The sequence below is a fragment of the Hypanus sabinus genome, chromosome 7 (assembly GCF_030144855.1).
Source record: "Hypanus sabinus isolate sHypSab1 chromosome 7, sHypSab1.hap1, whole genome shotgun sequence".
Lineage (NCBI taxonomy): Eukaryota > Metazoa > Chordata > Chondrichthyes > Myliobatiformes > Dasyatidae > Hypanus > Hypanus sabinus.
Genome location: NC_082712.1, coordinates 107,219,939 through 107,240,691, shown reverse-complemented (window position 1 = coordinate 107,240,691; position 20,753 = coordinate 107,219,939). Strand labels below are relative to the sequence as shown.

Sequence of the window (20,753 nt, the reverse complement as noted above, 5' to 3'; positions counted from 1 at the left end):
CATGAGTGGTTACTACAATCAACATCATATCACTACCGGGGATCTCCCTGTATCTGGGTGGGTTCTGTGAATATTCACCATTCATAAAGAGCCATTTCTGGTTCCATGCATGTTTCACGTAGTCGTGCAGGGATGTGATCTATGGCCTCACCGGGCCAGCCAGAATAATTGACTCCTCATTTCTGCTGAGGGTGGAGCTGTGCAACAAACACAATTCCCCAGGGAGAGGTGGTCCTGAACTCTTCACTTTGAGATGAGATAGGCCCAATTAATTAAGCTGCTTACATACAATATGCTGGAGGGACTCAGCAGGCCAGGCAGCATCTATGGAAAAGTGTGAACAGTCGACATTTTGGGCCAGAACCCTTCATTAGGACTGGGAAGGAAGAGAATTTGGAGTTTGAGGAGGATGCTGCCTGGCCTGCTGAGTTTTGCCAGCGTTTTGTAGGTTCTGCTTTGCATTTTGAGTTTCTGTAGATTTTCTGTGTTTGTGAACTAAAGCTGTTGTCGTTTGAGATTGATGAAACAACGGAAAATTTTGACACAATCTCAATCTACAGCATTCTAGCACCTGTAGGTTTATATGGAGACAGAAGAGCAGAGAGAAAATAGATGGAGGAACGAAAGTCGGGCTAACAGAACAGAAGGCCAACTACACGGGTGTCAGCAACCAGTGTGGGTGGAGGTGACTGGGGAGATGGGAGCCCAGTGAAACAATGTCCCAGTTTGTTCCAGACAGAGGCAGGGCTGAATCTACTCACACTCTAGTCGCTTTCTGCAGGTTTCCACTCTCAAACCTTGATTCGAAGATCAGAGTGCTGGAATTTTTACCTCTTGTATCAACCATAGCAGTGCTCAAAGGGCCGCGGTGACCTCCGACACGGGAAAAGGTGAAGTAAGAATCTTTGCTAGCTGTAAGATGATAAGGTGTTGGTTAATGCATAACATCAGACCCAAACATAGACGGTGACAGTGAAACACACACAGGGACAGTGGAACACAGTGACAATGAAACACAGAGAGTGACAGTAAACACAGACGGTGACAGTGAAACATAGACGGTGACAGTGAAACACACACAGGGACAGTGGAACACAGTGACAATGAAACACAGAGAGTGACAGTAAACACAGACGGTGACAGTAAACACAGACGGTGACAGTGAAACACACACAGGGACAGTGGATCACAGACAGTGACAGTAAACACAGTGACAATGAAACACAGAGAGTGACAGTGAAACATAGACGGTGTCAGTGAAACATAGTGACAGTAAACACAGACGGTGACAGTGAAACACAGACGGTGACAGTAAACACAGACGGTGACAGTGAAACACAGACGGTGACAGTGAAACACAGACGGTGACAGTAAACACAGACGGTGACAGTAAACACAGACGGTGACAGTGAAACATAGTGACAGTAACACAGACGGTGACAGTGAAACATAGAAGGTGACAGTGAAACATAGACGGTGACAGTAAACACAGACTGTGACAGTGAAACACAGACGGTGACAGTAAACACAGATGGTGACAGTGAAACATAGACGGTGACAGTAAACACAGACGGTGACAGTGAAACATAGACGGTGACAGTAAACACAGACGGTGACAGTAAACACAGATGGTGACAGTGAAACACAGACGGTGACAGTAAACACAGATGGTGACAGTGAAACATAGACGGTGACAGTAAACACAGACGGTGACAGTAAACACAGATGGTGACAGTGAAACACAGACGGTGACAGTAAACACAGATGGTGACAGTGAAACATAGACGGTGACAGTAAACACAGACGGTGACAGTAAACATAGACGGTGACAGTGAAACATAGATGGTGACAGTAAACACAGATGGTGACAGTGAAACATAGACGGTGACAGTAAACACAGACGGTGACAGTAAACATAGACGGTGACAGTGAAACACAGACGGTGACAGTGAAACACAGACGGTGACAGTAAACACAGACGGTGACAGTAAACACAGACGGTGACAGTAAACATAGACGGTGACAGTGAAACATAGACTGTGACAGTGAAGTACAGATGGTGACAGTAAACACAGATGGTGACAGTAAACACAGACTGTGACAGTGAAGTACAGATGGTGACAGTAAACACAGATGGTGACAGTAAACACAGACGGTGACAGTGAAGCACAGATGGTGACAGTGAAACATAGACGGTGACAGTAAACACAGACTGTGACAGTGAAGTACAGATGGTGACAGTAAACACAGATGGTGACAGTAAACACAGACTGTGACAGTGAAGTACAGATGGTGACAGTAAACACAGATGGTGACAGTAAACACAGATGGTGACAGTAAACACAGACGGTGACAGTGAAGCACAGATGGTGACAGTGAAGCACAGATGGTGACAGTGAAACATAGACGGTGACAGTAAACACAGACTGTGACAGTGAAGTACAGATGGTGACAGTAAACACAGATGGTGACAGTAAACACAGACGGTGACAGTGAAGTACAGATGGTGACAGTAAACACAGACGGTGACAGTGAAACATAGACGGTGACAGTGAAACATAGACGGTGACAGTAAACACAGACTGTGACAGTGAAGTACAGATGGTGACAGTAAACACAGACTGTGACAGTGAAGTACAGATGGTGACAGTGAAACATAGACGGTGACAGTAAACACAGACGGTGACAGTGAAGTACAGATGGTGACAGTAAACACAGATGGTGACAGTAAACACAGACGGTGACAGTGAAACATAGACTGTGACAGTGAAGTACAGATGGTGACAGTGAAACATAGACGGTGACAGTAAACACAGACGGTGACAGTGAAACATAGACGGTGACAGTGAAACATAGACGGTGACAGTAACCACAGACTGTGACAGTGAAGTACAGATGGTGACAGTAAACACAGACGGTGACAGTAAACACAGACGGTGACAGTGAAACATAGACTGTGACAGTGAAACATAGACGGTGACAGTAAACACAGACTGTGACAGTGAAGTACAGATGGTGACAGTAAACACAGACGGTGACAGTGAAACATAGACGGTGACAGTAAACACAGACTGTGACAGTGAAGTACAGATGGTGACAGTAAACACAGATGGTGACAGTGAAACATAGACGGTGACAGTAACCACAGACTGTGACAGTAACCACAGACTGTGACAGTGAACACAGACGGTGACAGTGAACACAGACGGTGACAGTGAAGTGCAGACGGTGACAGTGAAGTACAGACGGTGACAGTGAAACATAGACGGTGACAGTGAAACATAGACGGTGACAGTAAACACAGACTCTGACAGTGAAGTACAGACAGTGACAGTGAACACACACAGACAGTGAAACACAGATAGGGACATTGAAACACAGACAGTGTCAGCAAACAGTATTAGTAAACAGAGACAATGAGAGTAAACACAGACAGTGACCATAAACACGGGCAAAGACAGTGAAACACAGACAGTGACAGTAAATACAGACTGTTCTCTGAGGATTAGGGAGACAGTATTGGGAATGGAAGACAGTGAGTCTGCAGAGGATTGAGAATGGGAGATAGTCGGTCTACTCAGGATTGGGAACGGGAGACAGTCTATCTGCAGAGCATTGGGAATTGAGACAGTCTGTCTGCAGAGGATTGAGAGTGGGAGATAGTCGGTCTATAAGGATTGAGAATGGCAGATAGTCGGTCTGCAGAGGATTGGGAATGCGAGACTCTTTCTGCAGAGGGTTGGGAATGAGACAGTCTATCTGCAGAGGATGGGAATTGGAAATAATCTGTTTGGATTTGATAGGGAATGGGAGGTAATCTGTTTGGATTTGATAGGGAATGGGAGGTAACCTGTTTGCAGAAATTTGGGAATGGGAAATAGTCTGTCAATAAAGACAACTACCCTAAAGCTGGTCATACAATTAACTGGAAATACAAACAGAAATCTCAAGCCCTTTAGGCCTCATTCACAAATTTTCACCAATGGGCGAGAGTGTAGAGCTGAAAGATGCAGAGTCGTCAGGGTGCCTCTGTGCACAATTCAGCGAAGGTTGGTATGTAGATACAGCAAGTATTTAGTAAAGTTCCCAGGGTGCTATCACTTTGCTATGGAGATTGGATGCAAAAGTAGGAAGGTAATACTTTAAGGTAATACAACTATCACCTCCACACACCCTGCTCCTACCTCCCAAGGAGTCAGCTTATCATATTATTGAGTATACAAATGCAGACTTATTACTAAATACAAAATCATGTTGTAGTGGGAGCTGACTGCTGGATATTTTGGGAGAAGGCATGGCCTTGGTCAGGAACAGTGTGGAGATTACCTGCATCAATGGCAAACACTATGTTTTTCCCTTCATCCCCCAAGCAGGCGGGCATGTCCTCCTGGTGGCTGGGCTGGTACAGCTTCTCTGGTTCTGGTGGGCTCCACTCTGCATAATAAAAATTGATCATTCATCTTCACCAGAACACAATAGTCTCATCTACATCTTAATCCAGAACACATTGATAAATTGGTTGATATTTTGGCATGTACAGTTAAAAACCTGTCTTGCATACCAGTCATACAGATCAATTCATTCCATCAGTGCATTGAAATAGTTCAAGGTGAAACAGTAACAGTGCAGAATAAAGTGTTGCAGTTACACAGGAAGTGCAGTGTAGACAATAATGTGCAAGACCATTGTGAGGTCTCACCTGAGGGCTCTGTAGCACCTCCCTCCCCCACTCCACTCCCTCATGCAACAACTGCCCAGTTCACAGAATCGGAGATACTGGGCATTGGACATCTCCCATGCCCACCTGTCCATTTCATTGTCAACCTCTGTGCTCCCCTCCAACCTGCATAACACCATCCCATTCATATTGTCTGTCAGTCTAACCACACTGTCTCCACCCACCCTGCTCCTGTTCCCTCCTGTTTTCCCTCTATACACTCTTCCACTTTTACACTCTCCTTCCAAGCCCTCTCCTACTCTTCCCCCTCACACTTCACTATTTTGGTACCTTTGGGTTAGAGAATAAAATTGTTATTTTTCGCATATGCTTGTTGTATTTTTATATAAAAACCTATTTATGTAGGTGTAATTGTTCAGTGATTATATTAGTAATTGTAGTATAACTGATTCTGTATTTTCTAGAAGCTTTTGTGCAGCGGGTGCTATGCCAATGAATCTGGCTATTTCATAAGTTACTCTTATCACTGGAATGTCTCGTTGTCCAGTCTGTGCTAGCTCTTAGTATACAACATTGTTCTTTGCCTTTTCGTTGTTCTTTGTTCTTACTACACTTAATAAATGGCCACAACCAACAAGTTCCACATCTCTGTTATGCATTTCCCTCAGTTTACGCTCCCAAGTTCCTGCTAATAATTTGCCATTCCCTAATTAAGTACTTTTCTACACCATCTGCTCCTTTAGCTGTCTAAAGCTATGTTAAAAGCCAGGGAGTTGTGCTCACTATATCTGAAATGTTCACACTCTGAGAGATCAGACTAGATTCATCCTCAGTACTAGATTCAGTATACTCTGTACTCTAGCTAGCCTGTTCACATATTTTGTCAGGAATCTTCCCTGGACACACCCTAAAATATTCTCTCCCCTCTAAGGCAATACCAATCAATATGAGGGAAATTGAGATCACCCATTATCACCCTGTTATTTTTGCATCTTACCAAAATATGCCACTCATCTGCTCCTCTGTATCTCTGCTGCTATGGTGGGGGCTACAGAATACTCCCAATAAAGTGATTGCACTCTTCCTGTTTCTGACATCCACCCATCTTGACTTAGTAGATGACTCCTCCACAACATCCTCCCTTTCTGCCACTGTGATATTGTCCCTGACTAGCAATAGCACCCCCACACCTCTTTTATCTCCCCCCATGTCCCTTTTGAAAGATCTAAACTCTGGAACATCTAGCACGCATCTCTGTCCTTATGACAGCCAAGCTTCCATTTACTGATCAAAGCTCTGAGTTCATCACCCTTGTTCCGATCCTTTTCATATTAGATTCATTTCAACTCATCCAACTGATTGCCTTTCCTTCCTAACAGCCTCTACATGTGACGTCTACCTTTACACCAACATCCTGACCCATTAATCAGGTTCCAAACCCCCTCAAGACCAGCTCACTGAGTTCCTCCAGTTTCTCCAGCAGATGCAACCTTCCATGTCTCCTTTATCTGATGATATTGATGTTTTACATGTCAATTAAATCACCCAACAGCAGTCCCAAACAAAACAGTATCAGTCCAGACAATCCACAAGCACAATTACAATTCTCCTATCGGTTGAACAAGCTTTCTTTGAATCCTGAAACACCCAAATTAACACAACAGAATGCCAAAATGCCCAAACCTATTCTCACAGTACCTCACACTCACACACTTAAAATCAGGACAAGAAAGGTTTAAAGGAATATAGGCAAATGGGACTAGCTTGAATGGTAATTTTGGTCAGCATGGCACTGAAGAGCCTTTTTCCATGCTCACCTTCCCTTGTACTTCCTAAAAATGACCAGATACTTCACCAATCAAACATCCCTGTCTAATTTACACAGTGGGGTTTTGAGGTATTGGGGCTGAGGAACGGGGTAGGATTTGTGACCTCTTGTGAATGGGAGCAAGGTTCGTTTGAGAGGCTGAACTGTGCATGTCTACCAGAATACAACTGCACAAAGTGAGTGACTTGGCAACTAAGGGCACCCAGCCCAAAGTTGCACAATGCAACAGACTATCAGACCACACACACTCACCCGCTCACTGGTTCAGAAAAAAACCGCCTCTCACCTGGCACCAGTCAGACCCTACCTCAACTACACACCTACAGGTCAGACGACAATTCTCTCTCACCTCCACTGGATCAGACTACACCCATAAAACCCCTCCCCAGGATCAGACCAACCGCTAAACCCCCTCCCCAGGGTCAGACCACCCTCCCTAAATCCCTTCCCCAGGATTAGACCATCCTCCCTAAACCCCATCCACAGGGTCAGACAAACCCACAAACCCCTTCCCCAGGATCAGACCACCCACCTAAGCCCCTTCCCAAGGATCAGACAACCCCCTAAACACCTTCCCCAGGATCAGACCACACCTAAACCCCCTCCCCAGGGTCAGAAAACCCTCAAACACCCTCCACAGGGTCTGACCACCCTCCCTAAACCCCCTCCCCAGGGTCAGACCACCCCCTAAGCCCCTTCCAAAGGATCAGACAACCCTCTAAATCCCTTCCCCAGGATCAGACCATCCTCCAAAACCCCCTCCCCAGGGTCAGACAACCCCATAAACCCCCTCCCAGGCTCAGACCACCCCCATAAACCACTTGCCCAGGGTCAGATCAACCCCTAAACACCTTCCCCAGGGTCAGACCACCCTCCTTAAACCCCTTCCCCAGAATCAGACCATCCTCACTAAACCCCTTCCCCAGGGTCAGACCCCCTAAACCCCCTCCCCGGGGTCAGTCCACCCCCTAAATCCCTTCCCCAGGATCAGACCACCCCCATAAACCGCTTCTTGCGGTTCAGAACACCCCCTAAACCCCCTCCCCAGGGTCAGTCCACCCCTTAAACCCCCTCCCCAAGATCAGACCATCCTCCCTAAACCTCTTCCCCAGGGTCAGACCACCCTCCCTAAAACCCTTCCCCAGGATCAGACCATCCTCCCTAAACCCCTTCCCCAGGGTCAGACAAACCCCTAAACCCCCTCCCCAGGGTCAGACAACCCTCGAAACACCCTCCCCAGGATCAGACCACCCACACTAAACCCCATCCACAGGGTCAGACAAACCCCTAAACCCCCTCCCCAGGGTCAGACCACCCTCACTAAACCCGTTCCCCAGGATCAGACCACCCCCCCAAACCCCTTCCCCAGGATCAGACAACCCACTAAACCTACTCCCCAGGGTCAGACCACCCCCATAAACCACTTCTCGAGGTTAAGACCATCCCCTAAATCCGTTCCCCAGGTTCAGATCACCCCCACAAACCCCTGCCCCAGGGTCAGACAACCCCCTAAATCCCTTCAGCAGGATCAGTCCACCCCCCCAAAACCCTTCCCCAGGATCAGACCACCCACTAAATCCCTTCCCCAGGATCAGACCACCCCCATAAACCGCTTCTTGCGGTTCAGACCACCCCCTAAAACCCCTCCCCAGGGTCAGTCCACCCCTTAAACCCCCTCCCCAAGATCAGACCATCCTCCCTAAACCCCTTCCCCAGGGTCAGACCACCCTCCCTAAACCCCTTCCCCAGGATCAGACCATCCTCCCTAAACCCCATCCACAGGGTCAGACAAACACCCAAACCCCTTCCACAGGGTCAGACAAACCCCTAAACCCCCTCCCCAGGGTCAGACCACACCCTAATCCCCCTCCCCAGGGTCAGACCACCCCCCCAAAACCCTTCCCTAGGATCAGACCACCCGCATAAACCGCTTCTTGAGGTTCAGACCACCCCCTAAACCCCCTCCCCAGGGTCAGTCCCCCCCTTAAACCCCTTCCCCAGGATCAAACCATCCTCCCTGAACCCCTCCCCAGAATCAGACCAACCTCCCTAAACCCCTTCCCCAGGATCAGACTACCCTCCAAACCCCCTCCCCAGGGTCAGACCACCCTCCAAACCCCCTCCCCAGAGTCAGACAACCCCCTAAACCGCCTCCCCAGGGTCAGACAACCCTCCGTAAAACCCTTCCCCAGGATCAGACCATCCTCCCTAAACCCCTCCCCAGGATCAGACCATCCTCCCTAAACCCCATCCCCAGGATCAGACCACCCCCATAAATGCCTTCCCCAGGATCAGATCACCCCCTAAACCCCCTCCCAAGGGTCAGACAACCCTCCTAAACCCCTTCCCCAGGATCAGACCACCCCCATAAACCACTTCTCGAGGTTAAGACCATCCCCTAAATCCGTTCCCCAGGTTCAGACCACCCCCACAAACCCCCGCCCCAGGGTCAGACAACCCCCTAAATCCCTTCAGCAGGATCAGTCCACCCCCCCAAAACCCTTCCCCAGGATCAGACCACCCACTAAACCCCTTCCCCAGGATCAGACCACCCCCATAAACCGCTTCTTGCGGTTCAGACCACCCCCTAAACCCCCTCCCCAGGGTCAGACAACCCCATAAACCCCCTCCCAGGGTCAGACCACCCCCATAAACCACTTCCCCAGGGTCAGATCAACCCCTAAACACCTTCCCCAGGGTCAGACCACCCTCCTTAAACCCCTTCCCCAGAATCAGACCATCCTCACTAAACCCCTTCCCCAGGGTCAGACCCCCTAAACCCCCTCCCCGGGGTCAGTCCACCCCCTAAATCCCTTCCCCAGGATCAGACCACCCCCATAAACCGCTTCTTGAGGTTCAGACAACCCCCTAAACCCCCTCCCCAGTGTCAGAACACACCACTAAACCGCTTCCGAAGTATCAGACCACCCCCTAAACCCCCACACCAAGATCAGACCACTCCCCCAATACCCTTCCACAGGATCAAACTGCCACCTAATCCCCTTCCACAGGATCAGACCACCCCCATAAATGCCTTCCCCAGGATCAGACAACCCACATAAACCGCTTCTTGCGGTTCAGACCACCCCCTAAACCCCCGCCCCAGGGTCAGACAACCCCCTAAATCCCTTCAGCAGGATCAGTCCACCCCCCCAAAACCCTTCCCCAGGATCAGACCACCCACTAAATCCCTTCCCCAGGATCAGACCACCCCCATAAACCGCTTCTTGCGGTTCAGACCACCCCCTAAACCCCCTCCCCAGGGTCAGTCCACCCCTTAAACCCCCTCCCCAAAATCAGACCATCCTCCCTAAACCCCTTCCCCAGGGTCAGACCACCCTCCCTAAACCCCTTCCCCAGGATCAGACCATCCTCCCTAAACCCCTTCCCCAGGGTCAGACAAACCCCTAAACCCCCTACCCAGGGTCAGACAACCCTCGAAACACCCTCCCCAGGATCAGACCACACACACTAAACCCCCTCCCCAGGGTCAGACCACCCTCACTAAACCCTTTCCTCAGGATCAGACCACCCCCCCAAACCCCTTCCCCAGGATCAGACAACCCACTAAACCTACTCCCCAGGTTCAGACCACCCCCACAAACCCCTGGCCTAGGGTCAGACAACCCCCTAAATCCCTTCAGCAGGATCAGTCCACCCCCCCAAAACCCTTCCCCAGGATCAGACCACCCACTAAACCCCTTCCCCAGGATCAGACCACCCCCATAAACCGCTTCTTGCGGTTCAGACCACCCCCTAAACCCCTCCCCAAGATCTGACCACTCACCCAATACCCTTCCACAGGATCAAACTGCCCCCTAATCCCCTTCCACAGGATCAGACCACCCCTGAACCCCCTCCCCAGGATCAGACCACCGCCATAAATGCCTTCCCCAGGATCAGACCATCCTCCCTGAACCCCCTCCCCAGAATCAGACCAACCTCCCTAAACCCCTTCCCCAGGATCAGACCACCCCATAAACCCCCTCCCCAGGATCAGACCATCCTCCCTAAACCGCCTCCCCAGGGTCAGACCACCCTAAATCCCTTCCCCAGGATAAGACCACACACCAAACGCCCTCCCCAGGGTCAGACCACCCCCTAAATCCCTTCCCCAGGATCAGACCACCCCCATAAACCGCTTCTTGAGGTTCAGAACACCCACTAAACCCCCTCCCCAGTGTCAGAACACACCACTAAACCGCTTCCCAAGTATCAGACCACTCCCCCAATACCCTTCCACAGGATCAAACTGCCCCCTAATCCCCTTCCACAGGATCAGACCACACCTGAACCCCCTCCCCAGGATCAGACCACCCCCTAAACCCCTCCCCAAGATCAGACCACTCCCCCAATACCCTTCCAACGGATCAAACTGCCCCCTAATCCCCTTCCAAAGGATCAGACCACACCTGAACCCCCTCCCCAGGATCAGACCACCCCCTAAACCTCTCCCCAAGATCAGACCACTCCCCCAATACCCTTCCACAGGATCAAACTGCCCCCTAATCTTCCACAGGATCAGACCACCCCTGAACCCCCTCCCCAGGATCAGACCACCCCCATACATGCCTTCCCCAGGATCAGACCATCCTCCCTGAACCCCCTCCCCAGAATCAGACCAACATCCCTAAACCCCCTCCCCAGGGTCAGACAACCCCCTAAACCGCCTCCCAGGGGTCAGACAACCCTCCGTAAAACCCTTCCCCAGGATCAGACCATCCTCCCTAAACCCCCTCCCCAGGATCAGACCATCTACTAAACCCACTCCCAAGGGTCAGACAACCCCCTAAACCGCCTCCCCAGGATCAGACAACCCACTAAACCTACTCCCCAGGGTCAGACCACCCTCCTTAAACCCCTTCCCCAGGATCAGACCAGCCCCATAAACCACTTTTCGAGGTTAAGACCATCCCCTAAATCCGTTCCCCAGGTTCAGACCACCCCCACAAACCCCCTCCCCAGGGTCAGACAACCCCCTAAATCCCTTCAGCAGGATCAGTCCACCCCCCCAAAACCCTTCCCCAGGATCAGACCACCCACTAAACCCCTTCCCCAGGATCAGACCACCCCCATAAACCGCTTCTTGCAGTTCAGACCACCCCCTAAGCCCCCTCCCCAGGCTCACTCCACCCCTTAAACCCCCACCCCAAGATCAGACCATCCTCCCTAAACCCCTTCCCCAGGGTCAGACCACCCTCCCTAACCCCCTTCCCCAGGATCAGACCATCCTCCCTAAACCACATCCACAGGGTCAGACCACCCCCTAAACCCCCTCCCCAGGATCAGACCACCCCCTAAACCCCTTCCCCAGGATCAGACCACCCAACAAAAGCCCTCCCCAGGATCAGACCACACCCCCAAACCCCCTCCCCAGGGTCAGACAACCCCCTAAATCCCTTCCCCAGGATCAGACCACCCCCATAAACCCCACTTCTTGAGGTTCAGATCACCCCCTAAACCCCCTCCCCAGTGTCAGTCCACCCCTTAAACCCCCTCCCCAGTGTCAGACCACACTACTAAACCGCTTCCCAAGGATCTGACCACCCCCTAAACCAACTCCCCAAGATCAGACCACTCCCCCAATCCCTTCCACAGGATCCAACTGCCCCCTAAACCCCTTCCCCAGGGTCAAGCCACCCTCCCTAAACCCCATCCACAGGGTCAGACAACCCCCTAAACCCCGTCCCCAGGGTCAGATCACCCCCCTAAACCCTTTCGCAAGGATCAGACAAGCCCCTAAACCCCCTCCTCAGGGTCAGACCACCCCCTAAACCCCATTCCCCAGGATCAGACCACCCCCTAAACCCCTTCCCCAGGGTCAGACCACCCTCCTTAAACCCCTTCCCCAGGGTCAGACCATCCTCCCTAAACCCCATCCACAGGGTCAGACAAACCCCCAAACCCCTTCCCCAGGATCAGTCACACCTAAACCCCCTCCCCAGGGTCAGAAAACCCTCTAAACACCCTCCACAGGGTCTGACCACCCTCCCTAAACCCCCTCCCCAGGGTCAGACCATCCTCCAAGACCCCCTCCCCAGGGTCAGACAACCCCATGAACCCCCTCCCTGGGTCAGACCACCTCCCTAAACCACTTCCCCAGGGTCAGATCAACCCCTAAACGCCTTCCCCAGGGTCAGACCACCCTCCTTAAACCCCTTCCCCAGGGTCAGACCACACCTAAACCCCCTCCCCAGGGTCAGAAAACCCTCTAAACACCCTCCACAGGGTCTGACCACCCTCCCTAAACCCCCTCCCCAGGGTCAGACCACCCCCTAAGCCCCTTCCAAAGGATCAGACAACCCTCTAAATTCCTTCCCCAGGGTCAGACAACCCTCCCTAAACACCTACCCCAGGATCAGACCATCCTCCAAAACCCCCTCCCCAGGGTCAGACCACCCCCTAAGCCCCTTCCAAAGGATCAGACAACCCTCTAAATCCCCTCCCCAGGGTAAGACCATCCTCCCTAAACCCCTTCCAAAGGATCAGACAACCCTCTAAATCCCCTCCCCAGGGTCAGACCATCCTCCCTAAACCCCTTCCAAAGGATCAGACAACCCTCTAAATCCCCTCCCCAGGGTCAGACCATCCTCCCTAAACCCCCTACCAGGGTCAGACCACCCTCCCTAAACCCCTTCCCCAGGATCAGACCATCCTCCCTAAACCCCATCCACAGGGTCAGACAACCCTCTAAACCCCCTCCCCAGGGTCAGAAAACCCTTTAAACACCCTCCACAGGGTCTGACCACCCTCCCTAAACCCCCTCCGCAGGGTCAGACCATCCTCCAAAACCCCCTCCCCTGGGTCAGACAACCCCATAAACCCCCTACCAGGGTCAGACCACCTCCCTAAACCACTTCCCCAGGGTCAGATCAACCCCTAAACGCCTTCCCCAGGGTCAGACCACCCTCCTTAAACCCCTTCCCCAGGATCAGACCACACCTAAACCCCCTCCCCAGGGTCAGAAAACCCTCTAAACACCCTCCACAGGGTCAGACCACCCCCTAAACCCCATTCCCCAGGATCAGACCACCCCCTAAACCCCATTCCCCAGGATCAGACAACCCCCTAAACCCCTTCCCCAGGGTCAGACCATCCTCCTTAAACCCCTTCCCCAGGGTCAGACCATCCTCCTTAAACCCCTTCCCCAGGATCAGACAACCCACTAAATCCGTTCCCCAGGTTCAGACCACCCCCACAAACCCCCTCCCCAGGGTCAGACAACCCCCTAAATCCCTTCAGCAGGATCAGTCCACCCCCCCAAAACCCTTCCCCAGGATCAGACCACCCACTAAACCCCTTCCCCAGGATCAGACCACCCCCATAAACCGCTTCTTGCGGTTCAGACCACCCCCTAAACCCCCTCCCCAAGATCAGACCATCCTCCCTAAACCCCTTCCCCAGGATCAGACCACCAAACCCCTTCCCCAGGATCAGACCATCCTCCCTAAACCCCTTCCCCAGGATCAGACCACCCCCAATCCCCACTGTTATGTTTCAGTCCCCCAGGTCAGACCCCTCTCACCACCATCCCCTTGGTCTGACTTCTCTCCCCATTCCCTGGTTCAGACCACACCCCCTTCCCCTGTGTCTGTTCACACACTGCTCCCCCCTCTATCATACTGGGGATGGGAACCAGTATGATAGAGCTGAAGATGAGCCTACAGGTTTACAAGTAGATGGTGGGTGTATCATGAATGTAAGGAAGGACAAGCAATGAATGGGTACAAATGCAGACAGAGCAAAGAGTTAAATTATACCACAGAGCAAAATTCAAAAGGGCGAAGAATGCAGGACTGAAGGTTTTGTATTTAAAGCATGTAGCATTCGGAATAAAGTGGATGAACTTGTGGCTCAGTTAGAGATTGGTCAGTATGACGTTGTGGGTTGTGGCTGAAGGAAGTCCATAATTGGGAGTTTAACAGCAAAGGATATACTTTGTATCGAAAGGACAGGCAGGGAGGCATAGAGGTGGTGTGGCTCTGTTGGTAAAAGATGAAATTACGTCTTTAGAAAGAGGTGACACAGGGTCGGAGAATGTTGAACCTTTGTGGGTGGAGTTAAGGAACTGCAAGGGTGTGTTATGTACCCCTAGGGTTCATTTTTTTCTGTGGACTTCCACTTTAAAATGCTGGAAGAATGAGAGTGACTTTTGGACACTGTTTGGGGGTGGGGGAGAGGGAAGAGAGAGAGAGAGAGGGGTGGGAGGGAGAGGAAGAGGAAGAGGGAGAGGTTCCGTGTTTACTCAATCAATATTGGAAGGAAGTTTGAGTTAATCCTGTGCTTTGGAAGAAAAGAGTTGGTCGGGTGAAATATTTTACTCTGGAGTGAATTTGCTTTTGTGCTCCCCCCCCCACCCTGCTTCTTGGTTCTTTGTAAAATCTGTGAATGCTGTTCATGGTGAAAATTAGCTGCTTATTTTCAGTTTTTCAGTGACTTGTGAAGGTTCTGAAGGAAGAAAAGTACAAGTATTTCTTTTGTTCTGCCTGTGATTTTTGTTTGGAGAGAGAGAGAGAGGTGGAGTTATTTGATGGACAATCGATGTTATGGTTTCTCTGCAGCTTGTTTACTTTTTACGAGGACAGTAACAGATGCACAGAAACACACAGTTAGAGTCAGATGGATTCGGTCAATGAAAGTCACCAGTGAGTCGGTCACTGGTTTAAACTTTCAGTAGCCCAAAAGGGATGAGTTGAGATCTGTCCAGAGTATTGATAAATGACTCTCACAAATTTGCTGCAACTAGAACAAGTTTGCAGGAAGAGAGGAGAGGAGAAATAGGTTTGAAACAGAAGAAACCTATTGACATGGAGGGCATGGAGCGACCACTCCCTGCTGAACATCGATGGCTCCTCAGTAGAGATCGTTAAGAGCACCAAATTTCTTGTTCACCTGGTGGAGGATCTCACCTGGTCCCTCAACACCAGCTCCATAGCAAAGAAAGCCCAGCAGTGTCTCTACTTTTTGCGAAGGCTGAGAAAAGTCCATCTCCCACTCCCATCCTCATCACATTCTACAGGGGTTGTATTGAGAGCATCCTGAGCAGCTGCATCACTGCCTGGTTTGGAAATTGCACCATCTCAGATCGCAAGACCCTGCAGCGGATAGTGAGGTCAGCTGAGAAGATCATCGGAGTCTCTCTTCCCGCCATCATGGACATTTACACTACATGTTGCATCCGCAAAGGAAACAGCATTATGAAGGACCCCATACACCCCTCATACAATCTCTTCTCCCTCCTGCCGATTGGGAAAAGGCTCCGAAGCATTCAGGCTCTCACGACCAGACTATGTAACAGTTTCTTCCCCCAAGCTTTCAGACTCCTCAATACCCGAAGCCTGGACTGACACCTTGCCTTACTGTCCTGTTTATTATTTATTGTAATGCCTGCACTGTTCTTGTGCACTTTATGCAGTCCAGTGTAGGTCTGTAGTCTAGTGTAGCTTTCTCTGTGTTTTTTTACGTAGTTCAGTCTAGTTTTTGTACTGTGTCATGTAACACCATGGTTCTGAAAAACGTTGTCTCATTTTTATGATGTACTGTACCAGCAGTTATGGTCGAAATTACAATAAAAGTGACTTGATTTAACTTGACAAAGAGATCACTATTTGGTCTCTCTCTCTAAATCCCATGAGGGTGAGTTTGATTCCATTCAAATACAAAAGTGTGATTGTCACTTAGTTAATGCACAGGAGTGGATTCTCTGGTGAGGAGAAAACCTTTGTGAATACCACGTGTGTGTTTACCCTCTCGGGTAGATGGAGCTCGTCAGCCTGGGAAGCCAGACCACCTAAGAGAGGGAAAACTCTGATTTCAAACTTCTGCTGCCTTGTGGTTATACCCACTTATAGGACAAATCCGGAGCTGGAGTCTCTAAGGCAGTTCGACGTTGCTTTCAACTTCGCTCTGGCAACTCTTGCGATGACACTGGTGCCAAGCTGTATCGGCCCTTGCCCTTCCCTTGGACAAAATCGATGGCATGGAGAGGGGAGACTTGCTGCTTGGACAACTGCCTGTCTTCCATACAACCTTGCCCAGGCCTGCACCCTGGAGAGGCTGAAGCAAGACTTTTCAGGCGCAGATCCATGGTCTCGCGAGAGTAACAGATGCTGTCCAATGTTTACCCTTTGACTGGGTGTGGTAGTTCACTGAAGAAAGGCACCCCTGTGGCAAATCTCTGTTGGAGTTATTTCGTATGTCGTGGAACTGGATAAGTGGCTATTACGTTGTGTGTTTGGGGTAACCTTGTGGAATCTACCAGTGTGTCGACCCTTGCCTGGGTGGTGGTTCCCTTGAAGATGATCCCCTTTGTGATAAGCTACTGTTGGTGATAATCCCTATGTCCTGTGGCCACCACTTTGGGATGTCCCGTAGCTGGATTCGGCTGTGGTACCACTTGCGTTGAAAGGATATTTGTGAAGATCACTGTCGGTGATACTTCGTGTGCGGAGTGGAACAACTTTGGAGATAAAACCTACTGCTCTTGTTATTTTGTATTGCTGTTGTGGAATCTGTGGAATACCGATGTAATTGCCTTCTCACAACATTCGTCTTTGGATTACAAACCTCTCGCATTAATTAACCTGAGCATTTGAACTGAACTTTTCTTATATACCGTCGTAAGACTGTATCACTTATCACCTAAGCCTGAAGAAGTTTGGGGATTTATATATTTACACCTATATATGCATAACACCAATAATTCTTGATTTACCTGGTTTAAGTTACTGTATGACGTAGTTACTAATAAAATAGTGTTTTGTTAACAGCAAAACGAGACTCCAGGTGTGTTCTATTGTTGCTGATACTGTTACAGGGTTTCGTGTATGTGACAGGTGAAAAAAAACCATTATGGGAATCATATAGAGGCCTCCAAATAGTAGCCAAGATGTGGGGTTGAGATTGCAAAGGGAGCTGAAAAGGGCATGTAATAAAGGTAATGTCACAATTGTGGGGGAATTCAATATGCAAGGGGATTGGGAAAATCAGGTTGGTGTTAGATCGCAGGAGAGGGAATTTCTTGAATGCCTACAAGTTGGCTTTTTAGAGCAGCTTGTGCTTGAGCCTGCTTGGGGAAAGGCTATCTTAGCTTGGGTGTTGTGTAATAACCCAGATCTTATTAGGGAGCTGAATGTAAAGGAACCCTTGGGAGGCAGTGATTGAATTCATGATTGAATTCATATGTATGATTGAATTCATATGTATTCATATGTATGATTGAATTCATACTACAATTTGAGAGGGAGAAGCATAACTCACATGTATCAGAATCGCAAAGGAATAAACGGAATTACAGAGGCATGAGAGAGGAGCTTGCCCAGGTGGATTGGAGGAGGATTCTGGCAGGGATGACTTTGGAGCAGAGGTGGCTGAAGTTTCCGGAAATAATTCACAAGGCACAGGATAGATATGTCCCACAGAAGAAATTGTTCTCAAATGGCAGGGGCAGGCAACCGTGGCTGACAAAGGAAGTTAAGGACTACATAAAAGCTTAGGAAAGAGCATATAATGTAGCAAAAGTGAGTGGGAAGGTGGATGATTGGAAAGCTTTCAAAACCTAGCAAAAGGCAACTAAAAAGGTTATAAGAAGGGGAAAGGTGAAATATGAGGGCAGACTAGCCAATAATATAAAGCAGGATATTAATAGTATTTTCAGTTATATAAAGAGTAAAAGGAGGTGAGAGTTGATATTGGACCACTGGAAAATGATACTGGTGAGGTGGCAATGGGGGACAAAGACAAAGACTACATCCCAGAGTCCTGAGAGAGGTTGCTGAAGAGATAACAGTTGTTTTGGTCATGATCTTTCAAGAATCACTTGATTCTGGCATGGTTCTGGAGAACTGGAAGACGGCAGATGTCACTCCACTCTTTAAGAAGGGAGGAAGACGAAATGAAGGAAATTATAGGCCAGCTAGCCTAACCTCAGTGGTTGGGAAAGTGTTGGAGTCCATTATTAAGGATGAGGTTTTGGGGTACTTGGAGACTAATGACAAAATAAGTCAAAGTTAGCATGTTTTCTGAAAAGGGAAATCTTGCTTGACAAATCTGTTAGAGTTCTTCGAGGAAGTAACAAGCAGGGTGGACAAAATAGAGGCAGTGGATGTTATTTATTTACTTGGATTTTAGGAAGGCATTTGATAAGGTGCCACATGAGGCTGCTTAACAAAATAAATTCCTATGGCATTACAGGAAACATACTGGCATGGACAGTGATACTGACTGGCAGGAGGCAGTGAGTGGGAATAAAGAGGGTCTTTTCGGGTTGGTTGCCAGTGACTAGCGGTATTCCTCAGGGGTCAGTATTGGGACTGTTATCTTTCATGTCGTTTGTCAATAATTTAGATAATGGAATTGATAACTTTGTGGCAAAGTTTGCGGATGAAACGTAGATAGGTGGAGGAATAGGTAGTGCTGAGGAAGCAATGCGATTGTAGCAGGACTTAGACAAATTGGAAGAACGGGTAAAGAAGGGGCAGATGGAATACAGTACTGGGAAATGTATGATAATACATTTTAGTAAAAAGGAGCAATAGTGCAGAGTATTATCTAAAAGGGGAGAAGTGTCAAACATCAGAGGTGCAGAAGGACTTAGCTGTCCTCGTGCAAGAAGGTTAATGTACAGGTTGAGTCTGTGGTAAAGAAGGCAAAAGCAATGTTAGCATTTATTTCAAGGGGAATAGAAAATAACCATAACCATATAACAACTACAGCACAGAAACAGGCCATCTCAGCCCTTCTACCGTGCCAAACACTTACTCTCACTTAGTCCCACCTATCTGCACTCAGCCCATAACCCTCCATTCCTTTCCTGTCCATATACCTATCCAATTTTTTTTTAAATGACAAAATCGAACCTGCCTCTACCACTTCTACTGGAAGCTCGTTCCACACAGCTACCACTCTGAGTAAAGAAGTTCCCCCTCGTGTTACCCCTAAACTTTTGCCACTTAACTCTCAACTCATGTCCTCTTGTTTGAATCTCCCCTACTCTCAATGGAAAAAGCCTATACATGTCATCTCTATCTATCCCACTCATAATTTTGAATACCCCTATCAAGTCCCCCCTCAATCTTCTACGCTCCAACAAATAAAGACCTAAAATATAAAAGCAAGGAGATAATGTTGAGCCTTTACAAGACACTGGTCAGGCCACACTTGGAGAATTGTCAACAGTTTTGGGCCCCATATCTCAGAAAGGATGTGTTGTCATCGGAGATAGTCCAGAGGAGGTGCATGAGGATTATTCTAGGAATGAAGGGGTTAACATGAGGTGTATTTGGTAGCTTTGGGCCTGTACTCACTGGAATTTAGAAGAATGCAAGGGGATCACATTGAAACCTATTGAATGTTGAAAGGATGAAATAGGGTGGATGTGAAGAGGAAGTTTCCTGTGATGGGGGTATCCAGAACTAGAGGGCACAGCCTCAAAAATTGAGGGGTGACCTTTTAGAACAGAGGTAAGGAGGAATGATTTTAGCCAGAGATTAGTGAATCTGTCACAGACTGCAGTAGAGCCGTTTCCGTGTGTAAATTTTTGGCAGAAGGTGATTGTTTCCTTATCGTTCAGGGATCAAAGGATATGGCGAGAAGGCAGGTGTATGGGGTTGAGCGGGATCTGGGATCAGCCATGATGGAATGGCGGAGCAGACTCAGTGGGCTGAATGGCCAAATTCTGCTCCTATGTCATGGTCTCTCCTGTGTCAGACCCCTCTCCTCACCCTTCCTAGATCAGACCACGAACCTTGCCCCTGTATCAGACACCAAACACCCTCTCCTCTGAGTCACTCATAGTTTCTCTCCCCTACTCCTCTTGCCCCTCCCCTAGGTCTGACCTCTCTCTCCACCGCTGGGCACTTACCAATGTGGTGCATTTTCTCCCCGATGACCTCGCACTCTATTGGCCAGCGAGGGAGAAGTATGGAGCCTCTTCCAGCCATGGTGTAGAGATTGTGTGGTTCCCGCAAACGGGGGACATGCCTCCCAGCATGGTAGTCAAACACCAGCTGCCTTGTCCGTAACAACGGGTACTCATTGATGAAAGAATCTGAACAGGTTGTAAAGGAAGACATCACTAGACTCATACTTTGGGACCAACTGTTCTAATAGTGACAGAGACATCTAATGTTCACGGGGTCACAACACACACATGACAAATACAGGTTACCAAACCATCTGCATGTAACGCGTACACACACACACACACACACACACACACACACACACACACACACACACACACACACA

The 20,753-nt window shown here is 49.3% G+C and overlaps 1 protein-coding gene across 1 annotated transcript in view; it reads right to left on the bottom strand.

The window, feature by feature from the left end:
• Positions 1-20,753, bottom strand: part of agbl2 (AGBL carboxypeptidase 2) — a 257,815-nt gene that overhangs the window by 196,886 nt on the left and 40,176 nt on the right. The window contains exons 4-6 of the mRNA XM_059975339.1: positions 20,368-20,553; positions 4,327-4,434; positions 762-912 (exon numbers count right to left, since the gene is read on the bottom strand). Of these exons, the coding sequence (XP_059831322.1) occupies positions 762-912; positions 4,327-4,434; positions 20,368-20,553 (445 nt within the window). The remainder of the gene's footprint in view (positions 1-761; positions 913-4,326; positions 4,435-20,367; positions 20,554-20,753) is intronic.